General features: G+C 47.6%; 1 protein-coding gene across 7 annotated transcripts in view; it reads left to right on the plus strand.

The window, feature by feature from the left end:
- Nucleotides 1–24819, plus strand: part of STYXL2 (serine/threonine/tyrosine interacting like 2) — a 122015-nt gene that overhangs the window by 74119 nt on the left and 23077 nt on the right. For 4 of the 7 annotated variants that reach the window (XM_073304744.1, XM_073304722.1, XM_073304737.1 and 1 more), the window contains one exon: nt 6662–11236. In XM_073304744.1, the coding sequence (XP_073160845.1) occupies nt 6662–9477 (2816 nt within the window). In that variant the 3' untranslated portion in view covers nt 9478–11236. Of the gene's footprint in view, nt 1–6661; nt 11237–24819 lie in introns of those variants that run through there. The other 3 variants (XR_012154161.1, XR_012154159.1, XR_012154157.1) reach the window with 1 other exon arrangement.

Raw genomic sequence — 24819 nt, forward strand, 5'->3', positions numbered from 1 at the left:
TGGGAGAAGCTTTCTGCTTAGTTAGAGGATCGGGTATTCCTCCTCTCCCACCATTTGCGACAGAACTGCCCCCAACCCCACCTCGGAAGCGTCTGTTTGTAAAATAAATTCCCTGTTAAAGTCCGGGGCTATGAGTATGGGATCATTACAGAGGGCTGTCTGAAGGTCTGTAAGTGCCCCCTCTGCTGCGTCGGTCCACTTTACCATGTCTGGACCTCGGGCCTTCACCAGGTCCGTTAGCGGACTTGCCCTAGTGGCGAAGTGGGGAATAAAATGTTGGTAGTAGCCTACCATGCCTAGGAATGCACGGACCTGCTTCTTTCTGGTCGGCTGGGGCCAGTTTTGAATTGCCTCTAGCTTATTCATTTGGGGCTTCACTATGCCCCTTCCCACAATATATCCCAGGTACCTAGCCTCTGCTAGCCCTATGGCGCATTTAGCGGGATTAGCAGTGAGGCCAGCCTCCCTTAAGGTGCGCAGTACTGCCTCAACTTTCTCCAAGTGGGTTCCCCAGTCTGGTGTATGGATGATGACATCATCTAGGTATGCAGCTGCATAACTAGTATGGGGACGCAGCAGCTTATCCATGAGGCGCTGGAATGTGGCTGGGGTCCCATGTAGCCCAAAAGGGAGGACGGTGTACTGGAATAGCCCATCCGGGGTGGAGAATGCTGTCTTTTCTTTAGCTTCTTTGGTCAGAGGAATCTGCCAGTACCCTTTCGTCAGATCCAGTGTAGTCAAGAATCGGGCACTACCAGTCGGTCAACCAGTTCGTCGATGCATGGTATGGGGTATGCATCAAAGTGAGATATTTCATTCAGTTGGTGAAAGTCATTACAGAATCTTATGGTACCATCAGGTTTAGGCACTAAAACAATTGGACTGGACCACTGACTGTAAGATTCTTCAATAACCCCTAATTCTAACATTTTCTTTACTTCAGCCTTGATTTCTTCTCTTTTGGCTGCTGGGATTCGGTAGGGTCTCAATGTTACCTTGGCTCCGGGGATCGTGCGGATATGGTGATAGGTCTCAGTCGTCCGCCCTGGTTTTGTAGAGAACACATTTCGGTTGCGATTAATCATGTTGGCTGCCTCGATCTTTTGGATCGGCGTCAAGTCGGATGATATCCTCACTTGCTCGTGTAAGTTATCCTCCTGGGGAAGGGTCTCCTGCATGACTAAGCATGCCTCTCGATCGTGCCAAGGTTTTAGAAGATTGCTGTGGTAAATTTGCTCCGATTTCCGGCGGCCTATCCCAAGGCTTTGATTACTTCGTAGGGTCCCTCCCACTGGGCCAACCGTTTACTTTCTGCTGTGGGCACCAGTATCATCACCCGATCCCCTGGTTAGAACCGTCGAAGCTTCACTTGGTGGTTATAATGGGCTTGTTGGGTCTCCTGTGCTCTCTCCAAGTGTTCCCGTACAATGGGCGTAACTCGGGCTATCCGATCTCTCATCTGCAGTACATGCTCAACTATGTTCCTTCCGGGATTTGGCTCCTCTTCCCAGGCTTCTCTGGCTATATCCAATATGCCCCGAGGGTGGCGCCCATATAGTAGTTCGGATGGAGAGAAACCCGTGGAGGCTTGCAGAACCTCCTGGATGGCAAACATGAGGTAAGGCAATAGGGTATCCCAACCTTTCCTATCCCGGCTCACCACTTTCCTGATCATGGCCTTGAGGGTCCTATTGAATCTTTCCACAAGGCCATCTGTTTGCGGGTGGTATACAGAGATCCGTAGGGCTTGTACATGGAGCAATGAACAGAGATCTTTCATCAACTTGGACACGAAAGGTGTCCCTTGACCAGTCAGTATCTCCTTGGGTAGCCCAACCCGGGCAAAGATCTGTACTAGCTCCTTAGCTATTGTCTTGGAAGCTGTGTTGCGTAGGGGAACATCTTCTGGGTACCGGCTTGCATAGTCCAGTACAACAAGCACATGTTGGTGGCCCCGAGATGTCTTCTCTAGGGGCCCTACCAGATCCATGGCTATCCGTTCGAAAGGAACCTCTATTATTGGAAGAGGTATCAAAGGAGCCCACAAGTATGGGCGAGGGCTATGTAACTGACACTCCGGACAAGAGGTGCAGTATCACCGGACATCTTCATGTACTCCTGGCCAGAAGAAGCTCCTCAGGATCCGTGCCTGGGTTTTCTCTAACCCTAGGTGTCCTCCAAACAGGTGACTGTGGGCAAGACTCAATATGGCTTTTTGATGTTTTTGTGGCACCAGAAGTTGTTGTATCTCTTGCTCCTGCATTTGCACCACGCGGTACAGGAGATCTTTCTTCACTATAAAGTAAGGTCCGGCACCCCGGACCTTCCCATCCACGGGTATCCCATCGATCTCGGCCACCTCTTTCCTGGCATTATCATATCTGGGGTCCTCCGCCTGGTCCCGCCCAAAAGTGTCTCTCCGAGGACTCACCTGCCCAAGCTCCGAGGGGCTGGTTTCTGCTTCTTCCAATGGCTCGCCGCTGTCATGGCTGGGGGCAGCCTCTGGCTCACCTTCTGTGATGGAAGTTTCTCTGTTGGCTGCTCGCATCCATCTGCCTAATAGGGAGGTCTTCTGGCCCTGGGTCAGGATCCGGGTTCCCAAGGCCTTCGCAGCCTTCCTCTCTTTTTTTGTCTTCCGGGGGGCTGAGAACCGTTCCTGAGAAATCTCAGCGAACATCGGGGGTTGACATTCCCCCGGTGACAAGTCTCTGTCCTCAGGGTCCCCACCTCCCTCCAGCCTCTCCGGGGGGAGTAAATTATCAAACCCTGGATAGTCCCTCCCAATGACTACAGGATATGGGAGTTTAGGAACTACGCCCACGGTCACCTCAATGGGGTTTCCCTGAACCTCTGTCTCCACTGGGATGGTGGGGTAATGGCTCACGGCCCAATGCACGCACATCACTGCTACGCGTTTAGATTGTAACAGCTGACTACTTTTTACCAGCTTACCCGATATGAGGGTGATAGCACTCCCAGAGTCCACAAGCTCTGTGATCTCTGCTCCATTTATCCTCACTGGCCTGGTGTAATTACGCTGGGCTAATGCAACCCCCGCGAGGTGGATAAGGGAGCATGGGACCTCCCAATCCGCCAAGTTACATTGCATAGGCTCCTCGGTGCTGGGACACTGTGCTGCTATGTGTCCCCACTCCCCAAATACATAACATCTATAATTGCTTTTAATCACTCCCCTATCCCTGGGGCTAAGGGTTTAGTCCCGGGGTTCCCCCCCCTCAGGCCAATCCCTTCCTTCTGGGGTCCCCGCTGGTTTTTGGCCCCCCCTTTCTTCCACCTAGGACTCCCCGGGGGTTTGGCTGCCCAACCCTCCAGGGTTGGGGTCGGGTGCTTGCTTCGAAAGGGGCCTTCCTTGGGTAGTCGGGTCAGTTCCCTGGCTGTCATCCATCTTTCTACCAGTGTGATCATCTCGTCATACGTGGACGGATTGTTCTAGCCTACCCATTTGCGGAGATCTGGCAGCAGTCCCCACATGTAATGGTCTATGATCAGGATCTCCAAAATCTCCTCCAGCCTGCACACCTCGGGCTGTAACCACTTCTACGCGAGGTGTATGAGGTCAAATAGCTGGGACCTCGGGGGTTTGTTCTCCTGGTATTTCCACTCATAGAACCTCTGGGCCCTTACTGCTGCCGTTACCCCTGATCGTGCTAGGATCTCTGCCTTCAGATGGGTATAGTCAGTGGCATCCGTGGCAGGCAAGTCAAAGTAGGCCTTCTGGGCCTCTCCACACAAAAAAGGGGCGAGAATGCTGGCCCACTGCTCTTGGGGCCATGCCTCATGCTGAGCAGTCCTTTCGAATGAGAGGAGATATGCCTCTACATCATCTCCTGACGTCATCTTTGGCAGACAACCAGTGGCCCTCAGGGTTCACGTCCTGTCGGACCCCCGGGCCTGGGTGATGAGGATCTTCAGCTGATCCACCACCTCTCTCAAGAGGGCACGATCTTGGGTCGCCTAGCTCATCAATAATTGATTGGTTTCCTGCTGTAGCCGCATAGACTCCTGTTGTGCCATTGCCTGAACCCAGGTGGCCTCCTGCTGGGCTGCCGTGGCTTGTACCAGAGCTCTTACCACCTCCTCCATTGTGGTACAAAGCAAACAAACAAACCAAACCAAAAAAAAATCCAAAACCCCAGTGCACTTTTTTTTTTAAAACCTCTTTCTTCCGCCACGCTGTGAACGAAATCCCACTTCTCACACCAATTGTGACAAAGCTCTGTCCTTGCCTCCATGGGTCCCGCATTTCCTGGCGGATTTCTCTAGCCTCAGAGGCTCACTGTGACCCTCCACGTAACCCTTTTCTCTCTAGAGACAAGGGTCACAGTCTACTGAGCCGTTTTCATCATAAGCCAGTGAGGAGAAGTTATCTTCCTTGCACAGTCTCTGTTGTCTCCCAGTCTCAGTGATTAATCAGGAGGCAAAGGTTCGGGGGTGGAGCCCAGGTCCACCCTCTACTCTGGGCTCCAGCCCATGGACCCTATTAGTATCAGCTGTGGTAGCTGACCTTTTAGAAACATGACATGTACAATTCCCTGGGCTACTTCCCCCACACAGCAGCCCTCACTTCCTCAAGCTCCACTTCACCCTTACCTCAGGGCCTCCTTCCTTGTGCCTTATATGGTGTGTACTACTCAGCCTCTCCAACAACGCAACTTCTTCCTACATCTCCTGACATCCACACCCACCTGACTAACTGGGAGGCTTTTAACTAGTTTCAGCCAGCCCCTAATTGGCTTCAGGTGTCCCAATCAACCTAGCATTCTCCCTGTCTTCTGGAAAGTTCTTAATTGGCCCCAGGTGTCTTAATTGACCTGGAGCAGCTTCCATTTCACTTATCCTGGTACCAGAGATTTGTTTAGCCTGGAGCTAATATATCTATCTCCCACTACTTTTCTATAGCCATCTGGCCTTGTCCCGTCACAGTGGTTATAGCCAAAGTCCTGCATGCTCTGTTGGACCTAAATTTTATGGCAATATATCCCATGGCCTGGTTATTTCTATGGAACTCTGGTATAGCATTCTGGAAATTCTGTAGCCATATCAGCTAAAATTAAAAATAGAGATCTTAACTGAATTAAATATGAAAATGAATACTACAGTCAGTCTTCAGTATCCCTTGTGTTATTTATTTTCATACTAAATTCACTTAATTTTATTCTGCCCTTACATTTTGAATGTGGTGCTAATTTTTATGTTGACAACGTAACTACATTGCACAAGGTCTCAGTAGGAAAAGCTGGTGAGCTAATAGGAGGCAGCTGGGGCTTCTGGCACATAGGAATTTGTGAGAGGCAGTGTGAGGTAGTTGGGGAAGTTGAATGTTTCTGGTAAAATATCAATAGTGAAATAGCTAACACTTTAGATTTGCTTTGCTGGGTTTCAGAGTGAATAGCACATTGATATACATGGGATAAATGGGAGAAGTTCAAACATCTGAGACGTATCGTTCCAGGTTATCTGTGGATTCAGGCAGATGCCAGTGCATCAGTTATGCTCATGTCCTGTTTGCAAGGGTTTTTGATTTGGTTCTCTCTTTTTATTTTTTTAATTTTTTTGGTAACTGTAAAGAGTTAGAAAAGTCATTTAAAAAGAAAGAAATCTTCCATTCTGAAGCACAATTTTTCAGCAACAGGTAGGTTCTGTGCAGGGCTGGCTCCAGCTTTTTTGCTGCCCCAAATGGCGAAGGAGAAAAAAAAAACAAGCCTGGCTGAGCTGCCGCCGAAGTGTTGCGAAAGAGGAAGAGAGGGACTGCAGGGCCCGCCGCCGAAGACCTGGACATGCTGCCCCTTTCTATTGGCTGCCCCAGGCACTGGCTTCCTTCGCTGGTGCCTGGAGCCGGCCCTGGTTCTGTGGCAAATGCTATGGAACATGGAATATACAGTGCCTTGATTATAACATGTCTTTGGTGGTATTATAAGGCAGTGGAGCAGCTGTGTCAGTTTATCAGATTGCAGGCTCAGCTATATCAGTCTGCCACCTGGCTATTCCAGTTCTAAGACCCAATATAACTCTGCATGCTCATCATTCTGACCTATAGCAATCTAGATTTAAGTGCACCCCAATGTGGCAGATCTGAGCCCTGGCAAAAATACAATTAATAATTTAATATTTATCTAAGGCTCTCAAAGTGCTTTACAGACATTAACTAATGAATTAATTTGTCCTTCCAATGGCTTTCTTGAGCTTAGTATTAATATTCCCATTTTATACCTGGGGAGACTGAGGCATGGAGCAGATAAGTGACTTAGACAAGGTCACACAGCAAGTCAAGAGTATTGTAAGGCTTGACTCACTAATGTTTGTAAAGTGCTTTGAGATTCTTTGATTAAATGCACTATATAAGTGCAAACTATTAATACAATTTCTGTAGTTAGCTTATTTTAAAATGTGCCCATCCATAGCTCGTAGCACATGTACACATGTTACTTGGTATTATTTTGATTGTCTCAAATTTTAATTAGGTAAATCAAAAAATAAAACAAAGAAAAAAATACTTAACATTGGTCTGATCTAAACCCTAGTGAAATCAAGAAATCCATTGACATCAATGGATTTTGGAGCAGGTCCTATGGGATGCATTGCAGTTTAAACCTTGTAGGTTATTGAAAGCATCTGATACTTTTATATTTCATACCTGTAGGTAAAATCCTGGTAAGCAGTGAAATGGGAATCAGTCGCTCGGCTGTGCTGGTGGCTGCTTACCTGATGATCTTCCACCACATGACCATCTTAGAGGCCCTGCTGACTATAAGGAAGAAGCGTGCCATTTATCCCAATGACGGCTTCCTGAAACAGCTCAGGGAGCTCAATGAGAAGCTGCTGGAGGAACGAGAGCAGGAAGACGCTGGGGATGACGATGACACAACCAGTCAGAATTCTGTCATCGAAGCAGGGACCCATTCCCTGCTGTCTGGAGTGGAGGTCTCTGGGAGTGTCATGGGAGCCAAAGTGCACTCCATCACAGTAGAGGAAGAGGATACCAACAGCATCCTGGGAAGTGTCATGAGTTCTTCATCCATGGGAAAAGTTAGCTTGGTTTCCAAAAAGCCCACTCTGATCAGTGAGGAGGAGGAGGAACAGCTGTATGAGGAATGGAGGCAGAAGCAAGGCCTGCCAACAAGGGAACCACCAAATCAGGATGTGGAAAGCACGCCTCCAAAACTTCCAGATCAGGGAGAAGAAGAATCTGAAGAGAATGTGGAACAGATGATTCAAGAGTGGCAGAGTCGAAATGCAAAATATGAAAAGGAAGGTTATTGGCTATCCAGGGAGGAGGATGGAGTCTCCAACATGGGAGAAAGGCCGTATCCTTCAAGTGAACTGGGTGACTTGGAGAGTGTGAGTAGCCTTGACATCCGAATCCTGAAGCAACAACTGGAAGCCAGCAGCATCAACAGGCTGAGGAGGGGCCGCACAGACTCTGTGTCTACGGAAAGCACCTGGGATATGTGGAACCAGAGGCTGCTGGAGATTGAGAAGGAAGCTGCTCAGAGATACCGTTCCAGGAATAAAAGTGGTGATGATAGTCCAGAACCAGAACCAGAACCAGGAAGAAAGGGAAGAGATGTGGATGTGGAGAGCGTTATCTCAGACACCGGCTCCTTTCATAACTTCTGCAAAAAGAACAAAGACAAGCTGACCCCTCTTGAAAGGTGGAAGATCAAGAGAATCCAGTTTGGCTTTCACAAGAAGGATTTAGAATCCTCTGTGTCCCCCAAGATGGAAGATGGCAGCCAGCCAGTAGAGGAGGCAGCAGAAGAAGAGAAGGATCTATCCGATGTCAACCTGACAGCTTACCAGGCCTGGAAAATAAAACACCAGAAGAGGGTGGGCAATGAGAACAAGGATGATATTGTGGAGCTTGCCAAGTGCGAAGATTCTGCTTCAGCCAAAAGGAAGCAGAGGAGAATGGAGTTACTTGAACATTCAAAAAAGACCCTGGAAGAAAGCCAGTCCCTGTGCAGCTGGGAGACAGAGAGCGCAATGAGTGGGAGCATCCCGCTGTCATCTCTTTGGTCCTCAGCACCTTCCATAAGCGGTGCTGAGGATTCAGCTTCTTCACTGAGCATACAGAGCAACCGGTCATCTTTACCTCAGAACAGAAGCAGTGCTGGGGCTATGCAACCCCAAATGCCAGCTATACCTCTGCCCAACATCCCAATTGGCCAGGGTGATGCAATATCCATGGCCAGCATTCAGAACTGGATTGCCAGTGTGGTTAGTGAAACCATTGCTCAGAAACAAAATGAGATAAGGATGTTGTCCCACCCGCCCTCCACATTGGCCTCCAGCATTAAGTCAGGTGACTTTGGCAGATGCCTCGACGATGACAAGGCCTCCCTTCTCAGTGCACAGAGTGGCTTGTCTGTAGCTAGCTCTCTGCTCCGCCAGAGGGACATGAACGGTGCTGACACCCAGTCCATTCTGTCTTCCAATGCCTCAATGAGCATGAGGACAGGAGAGTCTAGCTCAAGCATGAGGGGGACTCAAACAAGCAAGCCACTGTACAGCCTCTTTGCAGATGACATTGACCTGAAAAAACTCAGCCGGAAGGAGAAGGAGATGCAAATGGAGATGAGAGAAAAAATGTCAGATTATCAAATTGAGAAGCTTGTCAGAGACAACAAGCGCAGCACTTTATTTAAGAAGAAGAAGGCCCAGGGAGAAGATGAAGAAGAGAAAGTTGAAGACAATACAGAGAACACAATAGGTGGCATTCGGTACCCCTTCCAAACAGATCTTGACAGAACTGATACAGCTTCTGCTTTCTCCGGTCAGTTTGCAAATACTGGTGCCAGGAATTCAGAGGTGGACACCAATGTTAATAAGTGGCTGAGTGGCCTGAAAGCAGAAGGAAAGACATCATATCATGACCATGCTGAAAAGGCTAGAGAGAAATACAGTAGATCATCCACTCTCAGAGAGGTGGACTCTGAAGCATGCAAGTATAGCTTCTCCAGATCCCAAAGTGAAGAGGTGGATAGTTCTTCTTCCTATCAGTGTAAAGGTGATTCACTGAGAACCACATCAAGATTTTCCTCTACCTCTGCAAAAGAGGACAGGGAAATGTACAAGTTCACACGAACAAAGGTCAGAGAGACAAGTTCTAGGGAAGAAAGCCCAGAGCCATCCTATGATTCTGAATCCCCAGGACCATCAACGCAGAGTCGAGTCAGATCCCGTCACTTGGAAAAATCTGAAGAGGAGTCTAGTTCCAACATGTCAGAATTTGGAGCAAAGAGAAAGTTCATTCAGAGTTTTTCAAAGTCTGAAGAGGACGGAGACAGAGAAGAGAAGGTGGAAGAAAGAGAAGAGAGGTTTGCATCAAGGCAATTCTCACAGTACAGACGAAGCACCCACAAGGAAGAAGAAATGGATGATGATGCCATTATTGCTGCCTGGAGAAGCCGGCAAGAAGAAACTAAGGCAAAGCTCCGGCGAAGAAGAGAGGAATGACTGAGGACAAGGTTGTTAAGGCACCATCAGGACTGAAGTGGGGTCCCAGCCTTAGCAGGCGTCCCAGACACAGATGTCTCACCTGAATCACTCATCATTATATTTCAGATCATCTTTCATGATTTCCAGGGCACTGCTGATGTCCTGCAGAAGCTTTCTTCACCTTAATCAACAGACTTGGAGGAAGAAGGTTAATCACTTGAAGTGTTTGTGGTTTGTCAAAAAGAAGAAGCTTGTGCTAAATGATTAGCATAGGTGTAAATAAATCTTTAGGAGACACTTGTAGCTGGAGAATATTTTAGTAACAATAGCAGGTAAAGCTATTCTGTCCCCTGACCCACAAGTCAAGAGTTTGGGGGGGAGGGATAGCTTAGTGGTTTGAGCATGGGCCTGCTAAACCCAAGGTTGTGAGTTCAATCCTTGAGGGGGCCATTTAGGGATCTGGGGCAAAAATTGGGGACTGGTCCTGCTTTGAGCAGGGGGTTGGACTAGATGACCTCCTGAGGTCCCTTCCAACTCTGATATTCTATGGTCAGGTCTTGTTTTGATTATTTCACTTTTCTGGAGTCATTAAAGAGTCACTAGCATTATTTCTAGCTTTGTTTTGATTATAAATGGGGGGATAGGGAACTAACAACCTTCTCTAGATGCTTGACAGTGTGGTTTCATTTCTTATCAGCATTGCTTTTTTGATGTGGAAAATATTGAGGGGGTTTTTTTAGTACAGTATACCTTTTCTTATTAAGCACAAGCCAATTTGGCTTTTTTATGATATTCATCAGTGTCATGAATATCAGCATGATTTTGGGGAATACATTTAACGTTTGCTCCACTGAGTAGCTGCAGCAGGACAAAATATCCATTAAATGTAGCTATTGTGGGGATTTATATTTTAGGGTTTCTTAATTTATTTGCTGTCAATTGGTTGAGACTACAGGGAAGAAAGCGACTTTGAAACTCAAGAATAGTCCCATACTGTATATAGCATAAGGCCAAACTCTGAAATTACTACTTGACAGTGTCTGACCCTTTTAAAAATGATTATATTTAGGGTGGTGGATCTTGACATGTATATAGTAGAGCTAACATAACCTATATAGTAACAAGAAAAGAACTAGATAAGTTCATGGAGGATATGTCCATCAGTGGCTATTAGCCAGAATGGACAAGGATGGTGTCCCTAGCCTCTGTTTGCCAGAAGCTGGGAATGGGCGATGGGGATGGATCACTTGATGATTACCTGTTCTGGTCATTCCCTCTGGGGCATCTGGCATTGGCCACTATCGGAAGACAGGATACTGGGCTAGTTGGACCTTTGGTCTGACCCAGTATGGCTGCTCTTATATTCTTATGTTCTAAGAATGCATCCTCCTTGTTAGAAGTTTAATACACTAATGGATCTGTCTGTGTAATACCACTGCCCACAACTGGATGGAATTAGACCCAGCCCAATGTGATTATGTCTCCTACTAGTTGCTTGAGGTCTACAAGAGGGAAAAATACTTAATACTATTGACTGCTTAGTAGTCTTAATAATGGATATTCTGATCTCGTTCAAAAAGTAGAAGTGTGTTTTGAAGGATAGGTCTTGAGTTCAATTTGACTCATGCATGTATGCAGTTCAGCTGGTGCCTGTCTGTTATGTCTGTAGTCCGATTGTGTCTTTTATTATTTTTCAGCATTATTGCCTGAAATAAAAGGGTGGTACTCATGACAATCTCTGGTAATAAACAAATGGGTGACTAATATATGCTGAAATACAACATGCAAAGACTACAGCCCTAAGAGAAAATCTTATTTCTGTTGAATGATAACTCTGTGGTAATTTCACAATTATTTTCAAGAGATGGCAGTTGTAATTGGCCTCTGGGTTAAAGTCAGCATGCTCCATGTTCATTTACTTCAGAGACCCTGGTTCTAATCCTTGCCATGGTGTGCTGAATCCTATGAAGTTCCATGTGACAAGACAACGCATCTAGACACCACTGTAGGAGTTATTTGTGTGGACTGTACATCACTTTAAACCTCTTACACATGAAGACACTTACTATTTGGCTGAATAATATAATATGTTACCAGCCAAATTTCCCATTTTTCCCTCAAATCTTATCTCAAAATACCTTTAGACAACTTCCATCACTGATCTCCACTCTGGAATTATCTGCTCCCTCTCCTGTTTAGATTATATTTTGAAACACCAGACACCTCCGCAACAGCATTCCTAAAACTAAATACAAGTAGAAACCCAGGTAGAGACCTGTCATTGGTGTAATAGTCTTCCCTCAAAAATAGTTTTGTCTTTCTGTGTCTTTTCATCTCATCTCCGTTTCTCCATGATTTTGAGAGATAGATATTGTTATGATTTTATCACTTCTCAGTGTGGTAACTCCCTAATATGAATTGTAAGCAACACAAGGCATGGACTTTATCTTCCTACTTGTCTGTGTGGTGCCATGCACATCAGCAGTGTTATCTACATAATAATTAATGTTAAAATGTGTCTGTCTTTTTAAAAATTCAGTAGAAGCTTAGAACCATTTCACTCAACTATCCCTCATTGACTGGACTTCTGGATCTGTTAGATGTAAGGATCCAAGATGAGGTTAACCATTAGAGGGTCAGTGATCTATGAGTGAAGGGGCTTCTCAAAATCACATGATTAAACAATAACAGAAGGAGAGAAATAAGAGAAGGAACAGATTTTACTTATTTTGTTTCTTTGCAGTAAATTCAGATTACATTTTTCATTTAAACTGGATCCCAGGGCCGTTGCAGAATTAAATTATTCAAGACAGAGGACAGTACATGATCATATAACAAGCCTGAAATGCTCCACCCTGTTAGCAAGTTTTGACCCTTCTGGGAAAGGATTAAGTGGGTTTTGCTGACTCACTGAGGTAGGTGGCTTATTACTGCACTTGCATAAAAGGGGAATGGAAATGGCTGTCTGGGGAGACAATCTAGGATGTGGGCTGAGCAGTCATCAGAGAAACCTGAGAAACAGCTGAACTTTCTTTTCTTATTGCTGGTATCTTTGTTAATAAAGCCAAACCCCCAAAGCAGGAAGGGGGTGATTTTGGACTCTACACATTTTGTGGACTGTGTCTGAAAGCATATTGGGAAAGGCTCCAGCTCACTGGTATAAATTACATGAAACAGTGACATAAAAGCCTTGCATGGTGAAAATATTAAAGCATTCAGTCATAAGGCCAATAACCAAGAGGGAGAGAAATGAAGAGGTCTGGAGGCAGGGTAGAAAAGTCAGGTTTTAAGATGAGAATTTAAACAGAGATAAAGAGGAGAGATACACAAAGACTGTTTCAGGCAACCAGAGTTGCTGAGGGATTGGCTTTTATACTAACTGCAGTCATCTGGTGCTAGATTAGTGGACTAGATAGGTATCCAAAATGTATCCAGGCAGACTACCTTTCTGTGACCCTCCGATAATGCCTCAGCTTCCTCCTCCCCACAATCCTTCAGTGAAAGTGAGCAAGAAGGCACTTGGACTGGGATTGATGTTTTTGTACAGCTTCACATGCCTGCTGCATGCAGGAGGGTTTGACTTTTGTCATTTTGGAATGCGGGGAAGGGCAGGGAGGTTCACATGACCAGTTTTACCCTAAAGTACCCTCAGTACTCTAGAACTGAAGGCACCCAAAGCTGCATTAGTCCCAAAGTATTTCAAAATCACAAACTCAGGAGGCTTTTATTATTACACTGTATCTGGGGTGCTCCAAAATCTCAGTGCCTAGGGGCATCTTACTGCTGCACCATGGCTAGTAGTAGTTACCCAGGACAGAGCTGCACATGAGGCCTAGTGCTTCACAATGCTGCAGCCCATACCTGGAGCAATTTGGTGTCTCACGTTTTACAATCATAATTTGGGAAGAGAAAGCTTGTGAAACTAAAGTAAAATCCAAATATCTTTTTCATTTGAGAAACACCTGCTTTGGAGATTTTTATGATCCTGTGTTCTGCATATGTAATGCCGACAGACCCCAGTCATCGACAGGCGGGATCAAACCGGGAACCTCTGGAGCTTAGTGCATGAGCCTCTACAGCATGAGTTAAAAGCCAACTGGCTGTTAGCTAATGCTGTACAGCAGACTCATATAACTCTCTAAGTGGTATTGGTGCCACTAGATGGTACAGAACACCACACCCAGAAGGTATGTGGGTTACACATGCCCTTAGGAACATGAAGAAACTGAGGAGTGTCTGGGAGACAAAGAGGTTAGGGGGAAAGTGTATAGGAGATCAAGATGTTTGATGGTGGTTTGTGCAAGGTAGATCAATTGGGGGATTGTAATCCAGGAGCATCCATGGAAGATAAAAGGATTCAAGGGAAGTCTGTGGGAAGTGAACAAATTAATGAGAGGACCTATGATAGACAAAGAATGTGAGAGTAGTCTGTAAGAGATGGAATGATCAAGAGGGGTATGGAAGATGAAGAGGGTAATTGTGATGGAGTATACAAGCCCACACTGGACAACAAGGGGTTAAGGAACTACTCTGGGCTCTGCCAGCCCTGCCCTGGCCACACCCGCCAGGCATGCACTGGTTGGTGGAGGAATCAAAAGGGAAGCAGAACAGCTCACTTGTGGGCAGACATGAGAAGAAAACAGATCTTCAACCCTCAGCTCCTGAGAAAAGGGCCAAGGGAAGGCAGGATCTTCCCTGACAACAACTGCCTGAGGACTCCTCCCTGAGAGAAGGAAGAGCTTCATCCAGATATATCCTGAAAGGGAGGTATTCCCCTCCGTCTCTTGTTAACACAGTTTGTTTGTGTTAATTCCCCTTTTTGTTTATGGACCAAAGGGAGAGACTTGGAAGTGACCTGGTTGGAGGGCCAAGTCACAGGAAGAGGCAGCTACCGCAGACCCAGAGCAGCGAGTGGCAGCAGACCCCCATGGAGAGAGAACTGCCATGCCTGACCATGAGGCAGTGCCAGCAGGGAGCTGATCCCTTCACAACTGATGGAGGATGGGGGCATCCTTCCCAGCCCTGGAGAGGAGGGAGGACTGAGTGACCTGACCCAGACAGTCAAACATCCTCAACCTAGATATGTGGGTTGGTAGATCAGACAACATGGACCTAGAGTGTCTTCTCAAATGGATGATCAAGAACTAGAAGCAGCAACAGTAGCAACACCTCCTGCAGCAAATGAGTGCCCAGCAGCAAAAGCTGGTCCAGGAGTTAGAGGCAAAATAGCAAGAACAGCAGTAAAGACTGATCCAACAGAGAGTGGTCTTGATGCAGCCTCAAGGTATCCCTGGGGCGTCCTCTCTGGGAGCTGTAGGCCTGGGTCTAGTGGCCCTACCTGTGCCAGCAAAACTCAAAGATGGGTCTTAAGGACAACCTGGAGGCCTTTCTGATAACATTTAAGCAAGTGGTGACAGCAGCCCAATAGCCACCTGACCAATGGGCCACTCTGTTGATACCTTTCCTGATGGGACCAATGCAGGCTGCATATTGGGGGCTGGATACAGTATCTGCCCAAGACGATGCACAGGTGAAACTGGCCTACTTGACTACTTTGACATCACAGAGGAGACCTTCCAACAGAGGTTCTGTGGAGAAAAATACCCCTGGGGACCCCGGCCTTGTGTGGTTGCCCAGAAATTAAGAGGCCTATGTTGGAGGTTGATAAAACTGGAGACTCAGACTGGAGTTGAGGTGGCTAAGCTTATTGTGGTGAAGCAGTTTGCTCACATACTTCCAGCTGGTTGTAGGGCAGGGGTGGGCAAACATTTTGGCCTGAGGGCCACATCTGGGTATGGAAATTGTATGGTGGGCCATGAAAGCTCACGAAATTGGGGCTTGGGGTGCAGGAGGGGTTGAGGGCTCTGGCTGGGGGATTGGGCTCTGGGGTGGGGACAGAAATGAGGAGTTCAGGGTGTGAGAGGGGGCTCTGGGCTGGGGCAGGGTGTTGGGGCACAGGGGTGGGTGGGTGAGGGCTCTGGGTGTGTTGACTTTGGGGTGGGGCTGGGGATGAGGGGTTTGGCATGCAGGAGGGTGCTCTGAACTGGGATGGAGGGGTTCAGAGGGTGGGAGGAAGATCAGGGCTGGGGCAGGAGGTTGGGGCATGGGGGAGGAGTAGGGAGCTCAGGGGTGCAGGCTCTGGGCGGCGCTTACCTCAAGCAGGTCCCGGAAGTGGTGGCCTGTCCCAGTGGTGGCATGTCTCTGGCTGCTACGTGGAGGCATGCTCAGGCAGCTCTGAGCACTGCCCTGTCCACAGGTGCCACCCCTGCAGCTCCCATTGGCCATGGTTCCTGGGCAATGGGAGCTGCGGGGGCAGCACTTGGGGTGGGGACAGCATGTGGAGCCCCCTGGATGCCCCTACACGTAGGAGCTGGAGTAGGGGACATGCCACTCCTTCCAGGAGCCACACGGAGCCATGGAACACGTGGAGCGGGGCAAGCCCCCAACCCCGCTCCCCAGCTGAAGCACCAGAGCATGACAATCCCTGGACCCTGCTCCCCGGCGGGAGCTCAAGGGCCAGATTAAAGCATCTGAAGGGCCGGATGCGGCCTCCAGGCCAGAGTTTGCCCACCCCTGTTGTAGGGACTGGGTGCTCAAAAACTGGCCAGAGTCCCTTGCCGACACAGACTAGCTGATCGAGAATTATTTAGCAGAGGAGATAGCTCTGACTGTCTCACATGAGAACTACCTGAGGCCAAAGGGGCCCCTCAACTGAACGGAAAGCCCACCAGGGAGCAAGCAATCAGACAGGGTGGTCTCAGAAGTACCCGCCTCTAAGGGGACCAACAAGCTGCTGAGCCCTGGACCGGGCTGTTGTGGGAAATCCCAGTATCTCAGGCCCCAACCTGGACAAAGGCCCTGGGAACTCCTGTGAGCTCCTCCACTGGGAAGCCAGGAAGGGAGAGCAGACAAGTCAGATAGGGAAGGCTCATGGCCAGCAGCCACTCAGCTGGCAGCAGGAGCTTGTTTTTCATGTGGGCACTAGGGTGACCAGATGTCCTGATTTTATAGGTACAGTCCCGATATTTGGGGTTTTTTCTTATATAGGTGCCTATTACCCCCGCACCCCCTGTCCTGATTTTTCACTATTGCTATCTGGTCATCCTAGTGTGCACCCAGCTCACAGGTAACATGAGTGCCTCTATTTGGAGTGTGTGGACAGGGGTGGATAGCAGAAAGCCATGCCTGTAAGTGAACTCCAGCTAAAATAATGGTCCCTGTGCAAATAAATGAAACTGAGGTAATGGGGCTGGGGAATTCTGGGCGTGGGAAGACCCTAGTCCAGGACATCTTCACCCCAAACCCTGAGATCCCCTGGAGAGACTCTTCACAGAATCACAGAATATCAGGTTTGGAAGGAACCTCATGACGTCATCTAGTCCAACCCCCTGCTCAAAGCAGGACCAATCCCCAATTTTTGCCCCAGATCCCTAAATGGCCCCCTCAAGGATTGAACTCACAACCCTGGGTTTAGCAGGCCAATGCTCAAACCACAGAGATGTTAAAAGCTATCCCAGTGCACATGTGCAGTTGACTCTAGGGAAAACACAAAGTCCCTTGCAGAGGGGCTGGCTCTGAAACTAACCTACCCCATTATCTTGGGTCAGGATTGAGAGTATTTCTCTGAGGTACTGATAGGGTTTAAACCCTAACTCCAGACACCCCAGAGGGAGTAGCTGAGGGGATCATTGGTAATGGGAGCCCAAAACCTGAAATGCTAGTAGGTGTAGATGTGGAGCTGAACCCTGGAAAGGGGGACCTGGACCAAGGGAAGCTCCTTCAGAAGGACCTCCTAACAGCAGAGCAATATTGTCCCCCTATAGGAGAGGGACATCCTAATCAGAGAGACAGACTTCATAAAGGACCAGAGGGAGGACGAAATCTTGAGCCAGACTTAATGATAAACTGTCTGTGATTAACAGGGAAGTGATAGACCCACAGCGAGCAGAGCGGTACCCCCAGTTTGAGCTCCAGGCAGAGTGACTGTACCAGTTGGAGAAAGACCAACTGACAGTGGAAGTTCAGTTGCAGCTGCTCATTCCATAGCGTCGTAGGCACGAAGTCACGCAACTGGCTCATGCTGTCCCCTCTGTGGGCCACGTCAGTCCTGAAAAGACCCTGGCCAGGATTTTGGATCGCTTCTTTGGCCAATAATTCACCAAGAAGCTAGATTTTTACAGCTCCTGTCCCAAGTGACAACTCTTAGGACCTGAAGCGGGGACAAAAGTCACTCTGGTCCCACTCCCCATAGTCACTGTTTCATTCGAAAGGATCAGAATGGACCTCATTGGATCCTTGGGAAAAAGTGCAGCTGGGCACAAATACACATTAGTGAAAGTTGATTATGCTACCCTCTATCCTGAGGCAACCCTTTTGTGCAACACCAATGCAAAAACTATTGCCACTATGCAAAAAGTATGCAAAAAGTCTTTGACAGAGTAGCAGTATCTAAGGAGATCCTCACTGATCAAAGCACCAACTTCACATCTTGGCTACTGAAAAGATATGCAATCTTAAAAAAAAAAAAAAAAAGACGTTACATAGATCTGTCTATCATCCACAAAGGGATGGTCTGGTTAAACAGTTCAACAAGACCCTGAAAAGAATGTTTAAAAGATTTGTTGCTGAGTACCTCTGTCATTTCAGTCAGCTGATCCCTCCCCTGTTGTTTGCTATTTGAGAAGTCCCCCAATCATCAATTGCAGGGGTCAGCAACCTGTGGCACGCGTGCCAAAGGTGGCATGCAAGCTGATTTTAAGTGGCACTCTGCTGCCAGTCAGGGTCCCGGTCGCTGGCCCCGCTCATCCCACTGCTGGCCTGGATGGACGGAACCCCAGGCCAGCAGCGGGCTGAGCGGGGTTGGCGGCCGGGACCCCAGTCCGGCAGTGCGGGCGGAAGACGGAACCCCAGATCGGCAGCGTGCTGAGCCGCTCAGCCTGCTGCCGGTCTGGGATTCTGTCTGCCAGCCCCTGCCAGCCGGGGTCCTGGCCACCGGCCCTGCACAGCCCGCTGCCGGCCCAGGGTTCCGTCCATCCAGGCCAGCAGCAGGATGAGCGGGGCTGGCAGCCAGGACCCCAGACTGGCAGCAAGCTGAGCCGCTACCGGTCTGGGGTTCTGTCTGCTGCCCGCGCTGCCAATCTGGGGTTCCGGCCACCAGCCCCTGCCAGCCGGAGTCCCGGCTGCCGGCACTGCTTAGCCCGCTGCCAGTCTGGGTTTCCATCAGGGGCCCCCTGTAAATGTAAAATTTATTACTGGCACCTGAAACCTTAAATTAATGAAGACTTTACACGCCACTTCTCAAAGGTTGCCGACCCCTGATCTATTGGATTCTCCTTGTTTGAACTCTTATATGGGAGACAACCCCAGGGAATTCTTGATCTGATCCAAGAGATGTGGGAAGGATGGAGAATGTTATACAATGTGCACTGAAACTCTGGGAGAGGCTTGAAACCCTAGGAGCTTTTGCCAAAGAAAACCTCCTGAGTGCTCAATGGGCCCAGGAGAAAGCCTACAACAAAGGGTGCATATGCACATATTTAAGTTGGGTGATCAGGTACTATTTCAACTCCCAAGTACAGAGTCCAGGTTATTTGCTAAATGGCAAGGACTATATGAAGTAGTATGGAAAGTTGGGCCAGTTAACTACGATATCAGGCAGCCCGACAAGAGGAAACTTATCCAGGTCTACCATGTTAACCTTCTGAAGTCATGGAATGAGCAATAGAGCTTATTTATCATGTCTTATCTCCCTGAGCCAGAACTGGGGCTCCAAGTGCCCAACTCACTGGACCTTGACCCTGTGCAGAAGGGGGAACACTTCCACCCGGACCCAGTGACAAGCCTCATAAAGACCTTCTCAACGGTGTTTGTCTCCCGGCGGAGCAGATTCATCTCATGCACCACCATATCCAAACAAAACTTGGGCAATTTGTCCAACAGGAGAATCCATGGTCACTCCTAAAAAAATGCAGGATGCCATGAAGCAAGAGGTCTTGGCAATGTTGGAACTTGGGTCATTGAAGAATCCCGCAAGCCTGGTTGTATTGGTCCCAAAGCAGGACAGTAGTATTTGGGTTTGCATAGACTTCAGAAAGGTCGACACTGTTTCCAAATTTGATGCTTACTCCATGCCCCAAGTAGAAGAGCTATTAGACCAGCTAGGTGAGGCCTGATATATCACCACGTTAGATTTAATGAAGGCATCTTGGCAGATCCCACTCACGCTGGAGCACAGGAGAAAACGGCCTTTGCCACACCATTTGGCCTCTATCAAATTAGGACTAAGCCCTTTGGTCTCAGTGGTGCCCCAGCAATATTACGGTGTCTCATGGATCAGATTCTTCAACCACATGGCTCGTATGCAGTAGGCTATTTAGGTGATATGGTCATCTACAAGGAGGAATAACAAACACAAGTCGACACCGTACCAGGTCCTATAGGGGGCTGGGATAACAGCAAATTTATCAAAGTGCAAGTTTGGGAAAAAAGAGACCATCTGCCTGGGATATCCTTTCGAGAAGGGCCAAGTCCAGCCCCTCATAGGCAAATCCAGGCCCTCAAAACATGCCCACACCCAGTCATGAAGAAGTAAGTCCAAAGTTTTTTGAGCCTCGTAGGCTAGTACTGCTGATTTGTGCCAGGGTTTTTGATGACAGCAGCCTCCTCTCAGACCTCATCAAGGACAGTAGCCCCAAGAAGGTGCACTGGTCTGAGGCCTGAGAAAAGGCCTTTAAGAAATTGAAAGAGCACTTGTGTAAAGAGCTTGTCCTGTTCAGTCCTGACTTCTCAAAAGAGTTCATTTTACAAATTGATGCCTCAGAAGTGGGACTAGGTGCAGTACTGTCCCAGGAGACAAATGGAAAGGAACACCCTGCACTCTATTTGAGCTGCAAACTGTTCCGTTGGGAGCAGCTCTATTTCGTGATAGAAAAGAATGGTATTACACCCTGGGAAATCCATTCAAGCTCATCACCAGTCATGCTTCCTTAATGTAGTTAAATGCCATGAAGGACACAACTCCCCAGGTTATGTGGTGGTAACTGTCTCCCCAGGTAACATCTTGAGGGGGTGTGCGTGTGATGGGCTTTACAAACCCCACATTAGACAACAAGGGGGTTAAGGAGTCACTCTGGGCTCAGTCTGCCCCACCACATCACACCTGCAAGGCAGGCACAGGCTGGAGGAGGAGTTAAAAGAGAAGCAGAACAATTCACTTGAGGGCAGACATAGGAAGAGAACAGACCTTCAACCCTCAGTTACTGAGGAAAGGGCCAACGGAAAGCAGGATCTTCCTTGATAGCAAATGCCTGAGGTAAGGGAGGGTCTGATCCTGATACACCCTGAAAGGGAGGCATTCCCCTCCCTCTCTTGTTAAGAGTTGGTTTGTGTTAATTCCCCTTGCTTTTTGTTTATGGACCAATCTGGAAGGGGAGAGACTTGGAAGTGACCTGGCCAGAGGGCCAAGTCACAGGAAGAGATAGGACACCACAGACCCGGAACAGCCTGCAGCAGCAGACCCCAGTGAAGGGCGAGCTACCATGTCTGGCCATGAGGAGTCGCCAGTGTTGAGCTGACCTCCTCACATAATAGAAATTCTCCAGTTTCTGTGGGAGTTGGGGGGATGTGCTGAGGTCTGTAGAACATGGAAAGGTGATGAAACAGCTTGTGTGAGAGGAAGAGGTGGTGAGGTTAATGGAGATTAGAATTTGCTTGGAAAATATGGGAGATTGGAGTGGGGCCTGTGGGAGAGGGTGAAATTGATGAAGGGGACATGGAAAGGTTGTGAAGTGACATCTGTGGGAGACTAAGAGGTTAGCAGTTGAGGGTGGGGGGACTGGAGTTTTTGGAATGTGTAGAAATGTTGTGAGAAATTGCTCCTTCTTGTGTGTCTGCTCCACTCTGCATGGCAGTATGGACTATGGCTCCACCTTTTCCCCTCTCCATCCCTTTTTGGGCAATTTATTGTTCAGAGGAGCTGCCATTGTGTGTGGCCCTTGTTTAGGCTGCACAATGGGAGAAAGAGGCTCCTACAATCCCTCCTTCTTGCACACTTGAAGAGATGCTCACAATCTAGCCCTAGTAGAGAGAGGCTGATTTATGAGGCAGCATAATCTTCTCGGTCATTTTAGAGGTTCAGATAGTCTGCCTTATCATCCCTTTAAAGTTTTTTAGCTAGACCACATTGGATGTATATACTAGAAAATGAGACTATAACAAGTATACGTAGTCATGACCCAGGGAGAACCTTTCTAAATGTAAAGAATGTTCTGCAGAGCTTCTGGAAAACATAGGGTTAATAAGTACAGGGCTTGGAAATAAACTATATGTGCCCATATGCCCTACCAGAACTTCTCTGAGAGCTGCTGTCTTGTTATCCAGAAGCTCAGTTCTCATTTTAAAGAAAAGTTTCTAGTTGCAAAGAAAACCTCACAAATGTGAACTGAGTGTAAAGGATGCAGAGGTGTCTATGTGAGTCTTCAGGGAGTCTGAGAGGTGTGGACTGTCCTAGTCATCTCAGGGAGGTGTTAACTCACATGCACAGCAATGATAATTTAAATGTCAACGTTGTTTGTATTTCATTCATTGTGCAAGAAGGAGGGGGAGGGTCACAGATCTGCACAATTGTTTTATTTTGGTTCCACAAGTAGGTGGCATTTAGGTGATACCACCATGTCTTTTGGAATATCTGTACAGTCTACTGTGAGCAATATCTCATTTTGGCAGCTCACATAGAATATCAGGATTGAAAGGGACCTCAGGAGGTCATCTAGTCCAACCCCCTGCTCAAAGCAGGACCAATCCCCAATTTTTGCCCCAAATCCCTAAATGGCCCCCTCAAGGATTGAGCTCACAGCCCTGGGTTTAGCAGGCCAATGCGCAAACCACTGAGCTATCCCTCCCCCCTCACATGAGTGGAGCTTATTTTGTAGACAGAGCTTAGAAGAGTCCCACTTTTTTTGGGCTCTGTCTGATTCCAGATACTCTAGGCGTCTCTGCACTCAGGAGCAGTACTGATTCTGTCACTTCCCATTCATTCTTCTGTTACAATCACCCTGGCCTCTGTGAGCTCCTGCCTGCACCAACGTCTTCACCTCTCTCTCTCTCCCCCACTTCTCCCAACAGGTGTTTTTCCATGACTTCCATTCCCCCATCAAGCTGTTCACAGTGAGCCCCATGATGTAAAAGGAAAACCCTTTGAACACCTAAAATTTCAGCCAACCATACTGCCTCCAAATTAGTCAAAGGCAACCAACAGGTTAAAACACATTTCAGAGTTTCTAGGCCAAGCTGCCCTGGAATGATGATCACTGTTAGGAAAGTATTCATGTAAAATACTAGAAAGGATATCACCTCCATTTTTGAATGCTTATATCTTTCAATTGCCTTGTCTGGTTTATTGATTTGCCTCAGTCTTCCAGAAAAATTCTATCCTGGCATAAGATCACAACACAAATACCTAGAAAGATAAATCATACCTGTGAAATTTCAGGTGGAGTGGTTTACCTTTGGTGAAGTTATGTGCTGGGAGACAAACTGGGTTTATAATGGAAAGCTAGCCTCGTCATTAACTATGGAGAGACCGATAACTCTCCATAATCAATCAGTCACTTAGACTTCTTTATAGCATCCTTCATGCCAACACGCCTGCGTGGTTTATAGTCATTAAATTAGAGAATGCACCACACAATGGACAAGGCTAGATCCATAAATCTTAAGACCTGATTCAGACTTACTCAAGGACTCTGAACAAGTAACCATGAGAGGGAAAATGATTCCATTCACAAGAGGGGACTGGAGGCATAAAACTGAACCAAGGGAAGGGGGGTGATGCTGGCAGGAAGAGAGAAGCATTTAAAAGAACTTACCCTCTATAACATCCCCCAACCAGCTATGGCATCTGCTCTCAGATGGATGTTGGTTTGCAGCCTTGTAGTCCTTTTGGATTTCTCAGTACTATTAGATGCCCAAATAGTCAAGTAGCAAAAAATGCCCACTTCTATCTATGACTGGTCAGGAGATTGCACTTCATACTGTCAGGAACACACCTGACCACAGTGGTCCACACATTCATGACCTCTAGGCTTGATTATTGCAGTGTGTCATATCTAAGAGTGAAACCATATGTTCTAACTGGTCCAAAATGCAGTAGTCCATCTGTTTAGTATCACTGTGCTCATGTCTCCCCGGTGCTCTGCACTCTGCATTGACTCCCCATTGAATCCAGAGTTCAAGTCAAAGTCTCTGTCCTGATGTTCAAAGCCTTCCATTGAATTGGCTAAAGATCTCTCTCCCTTCCTGACCACAGCCTCTCACAAAAGCTGCCATGAAACTGCCAACTAAGGAGGGAGGGACATGGGTTTGGGGGACAAAAATTTCACAGGAGCTGACCTAGACTATGGAACTCATGAACAGATGATAAAATGACCACAGGCCTCACTACATTCAGAAATAAGTGCAAAAGATAATTCTTCAATTTAACTTTCCCTCTCTAATTACTTCATACTCTCTCTCTCTCTGACGGACACACACACACACACTTTATGAATTATTCAAGCTTATGTTTAAGTACTTAGGATGTGTTCAGATTCTATGGTGATGGGGGTGAGATGGATAGAGATTGTTGTGCCAGGCATGGGCACCGTACTCTCTGAATTGGATCCAAAAATATTGCCCAGGAGTGCAAATGGTTAGGGGAGATTTCAGATATGAAAAGCAGGAGGCTCCCTAGAGGGTGAAACCTCAGTGGCAGAACAGACTCCACAAGCATGATGGATAAAAGCCCACATAAGACTTTGGTATGTGAGCAAGCACAAGCTGACAGTTGCCCTTCAGGAATCCAGTGGAGGGCCTTCACTTTTGCAGCAGTCGTGAGCTGAGTCTGGTTACTGGGAGCAGTTGGACCTGAACTGTTGTAACAGTTGCCGTGTTGTATCCTGAAGTGGATGTACTTGGTTGTAATAGGTGTATAAAGTTTGTAAGTCACTTTGGGATGAAAGAGGCTATATTAACTAGGGCCCTACCAAATTCATGGTCCAGTTTGGTCAATTTCATGGTCAGAGGATTTTAAAAATCATAAATTTCTTGATTTCAGCTATTTAAATCTAAAATTTCATGGTGTTGTAATTGTAGGGGTCCTGAACCAAAAAGGAGTTATGGGGGTTGGGGGGTTTCAAGGTTATTGTAGGGGGGGGTGCTGCTACCCTTACTTTTGTGCTGCTGCTGCTGGCGGCACTGCCTTCAGAGCAGGGCAGCTGGAGAGCAGCGGCTGCTAGCTGGGAGCCCAGCTCTGAAGGCAGAGCCACCGCCAGCAGCAGCACAGAAGTAAAGATGGCCTGGTATAGTTTTGCCACCCTTACTTCT

The sequence above is a fragment of the Lepidochelys kempii genome, chromosome 1 (genome assembly GCF_965140265.1).
Source record: "Lepidochelys kempii isolate rLepKem1 chromosome 1, rLepKem1.hap2, whole genome shotgun sequence".
Taxonomy (NCBI): domain Eukaryota; kingdom Metazoa; phylum Chordata; order Testudines; family Cheloniidae; genus Lepidochelys; species Lepidochelys kempii.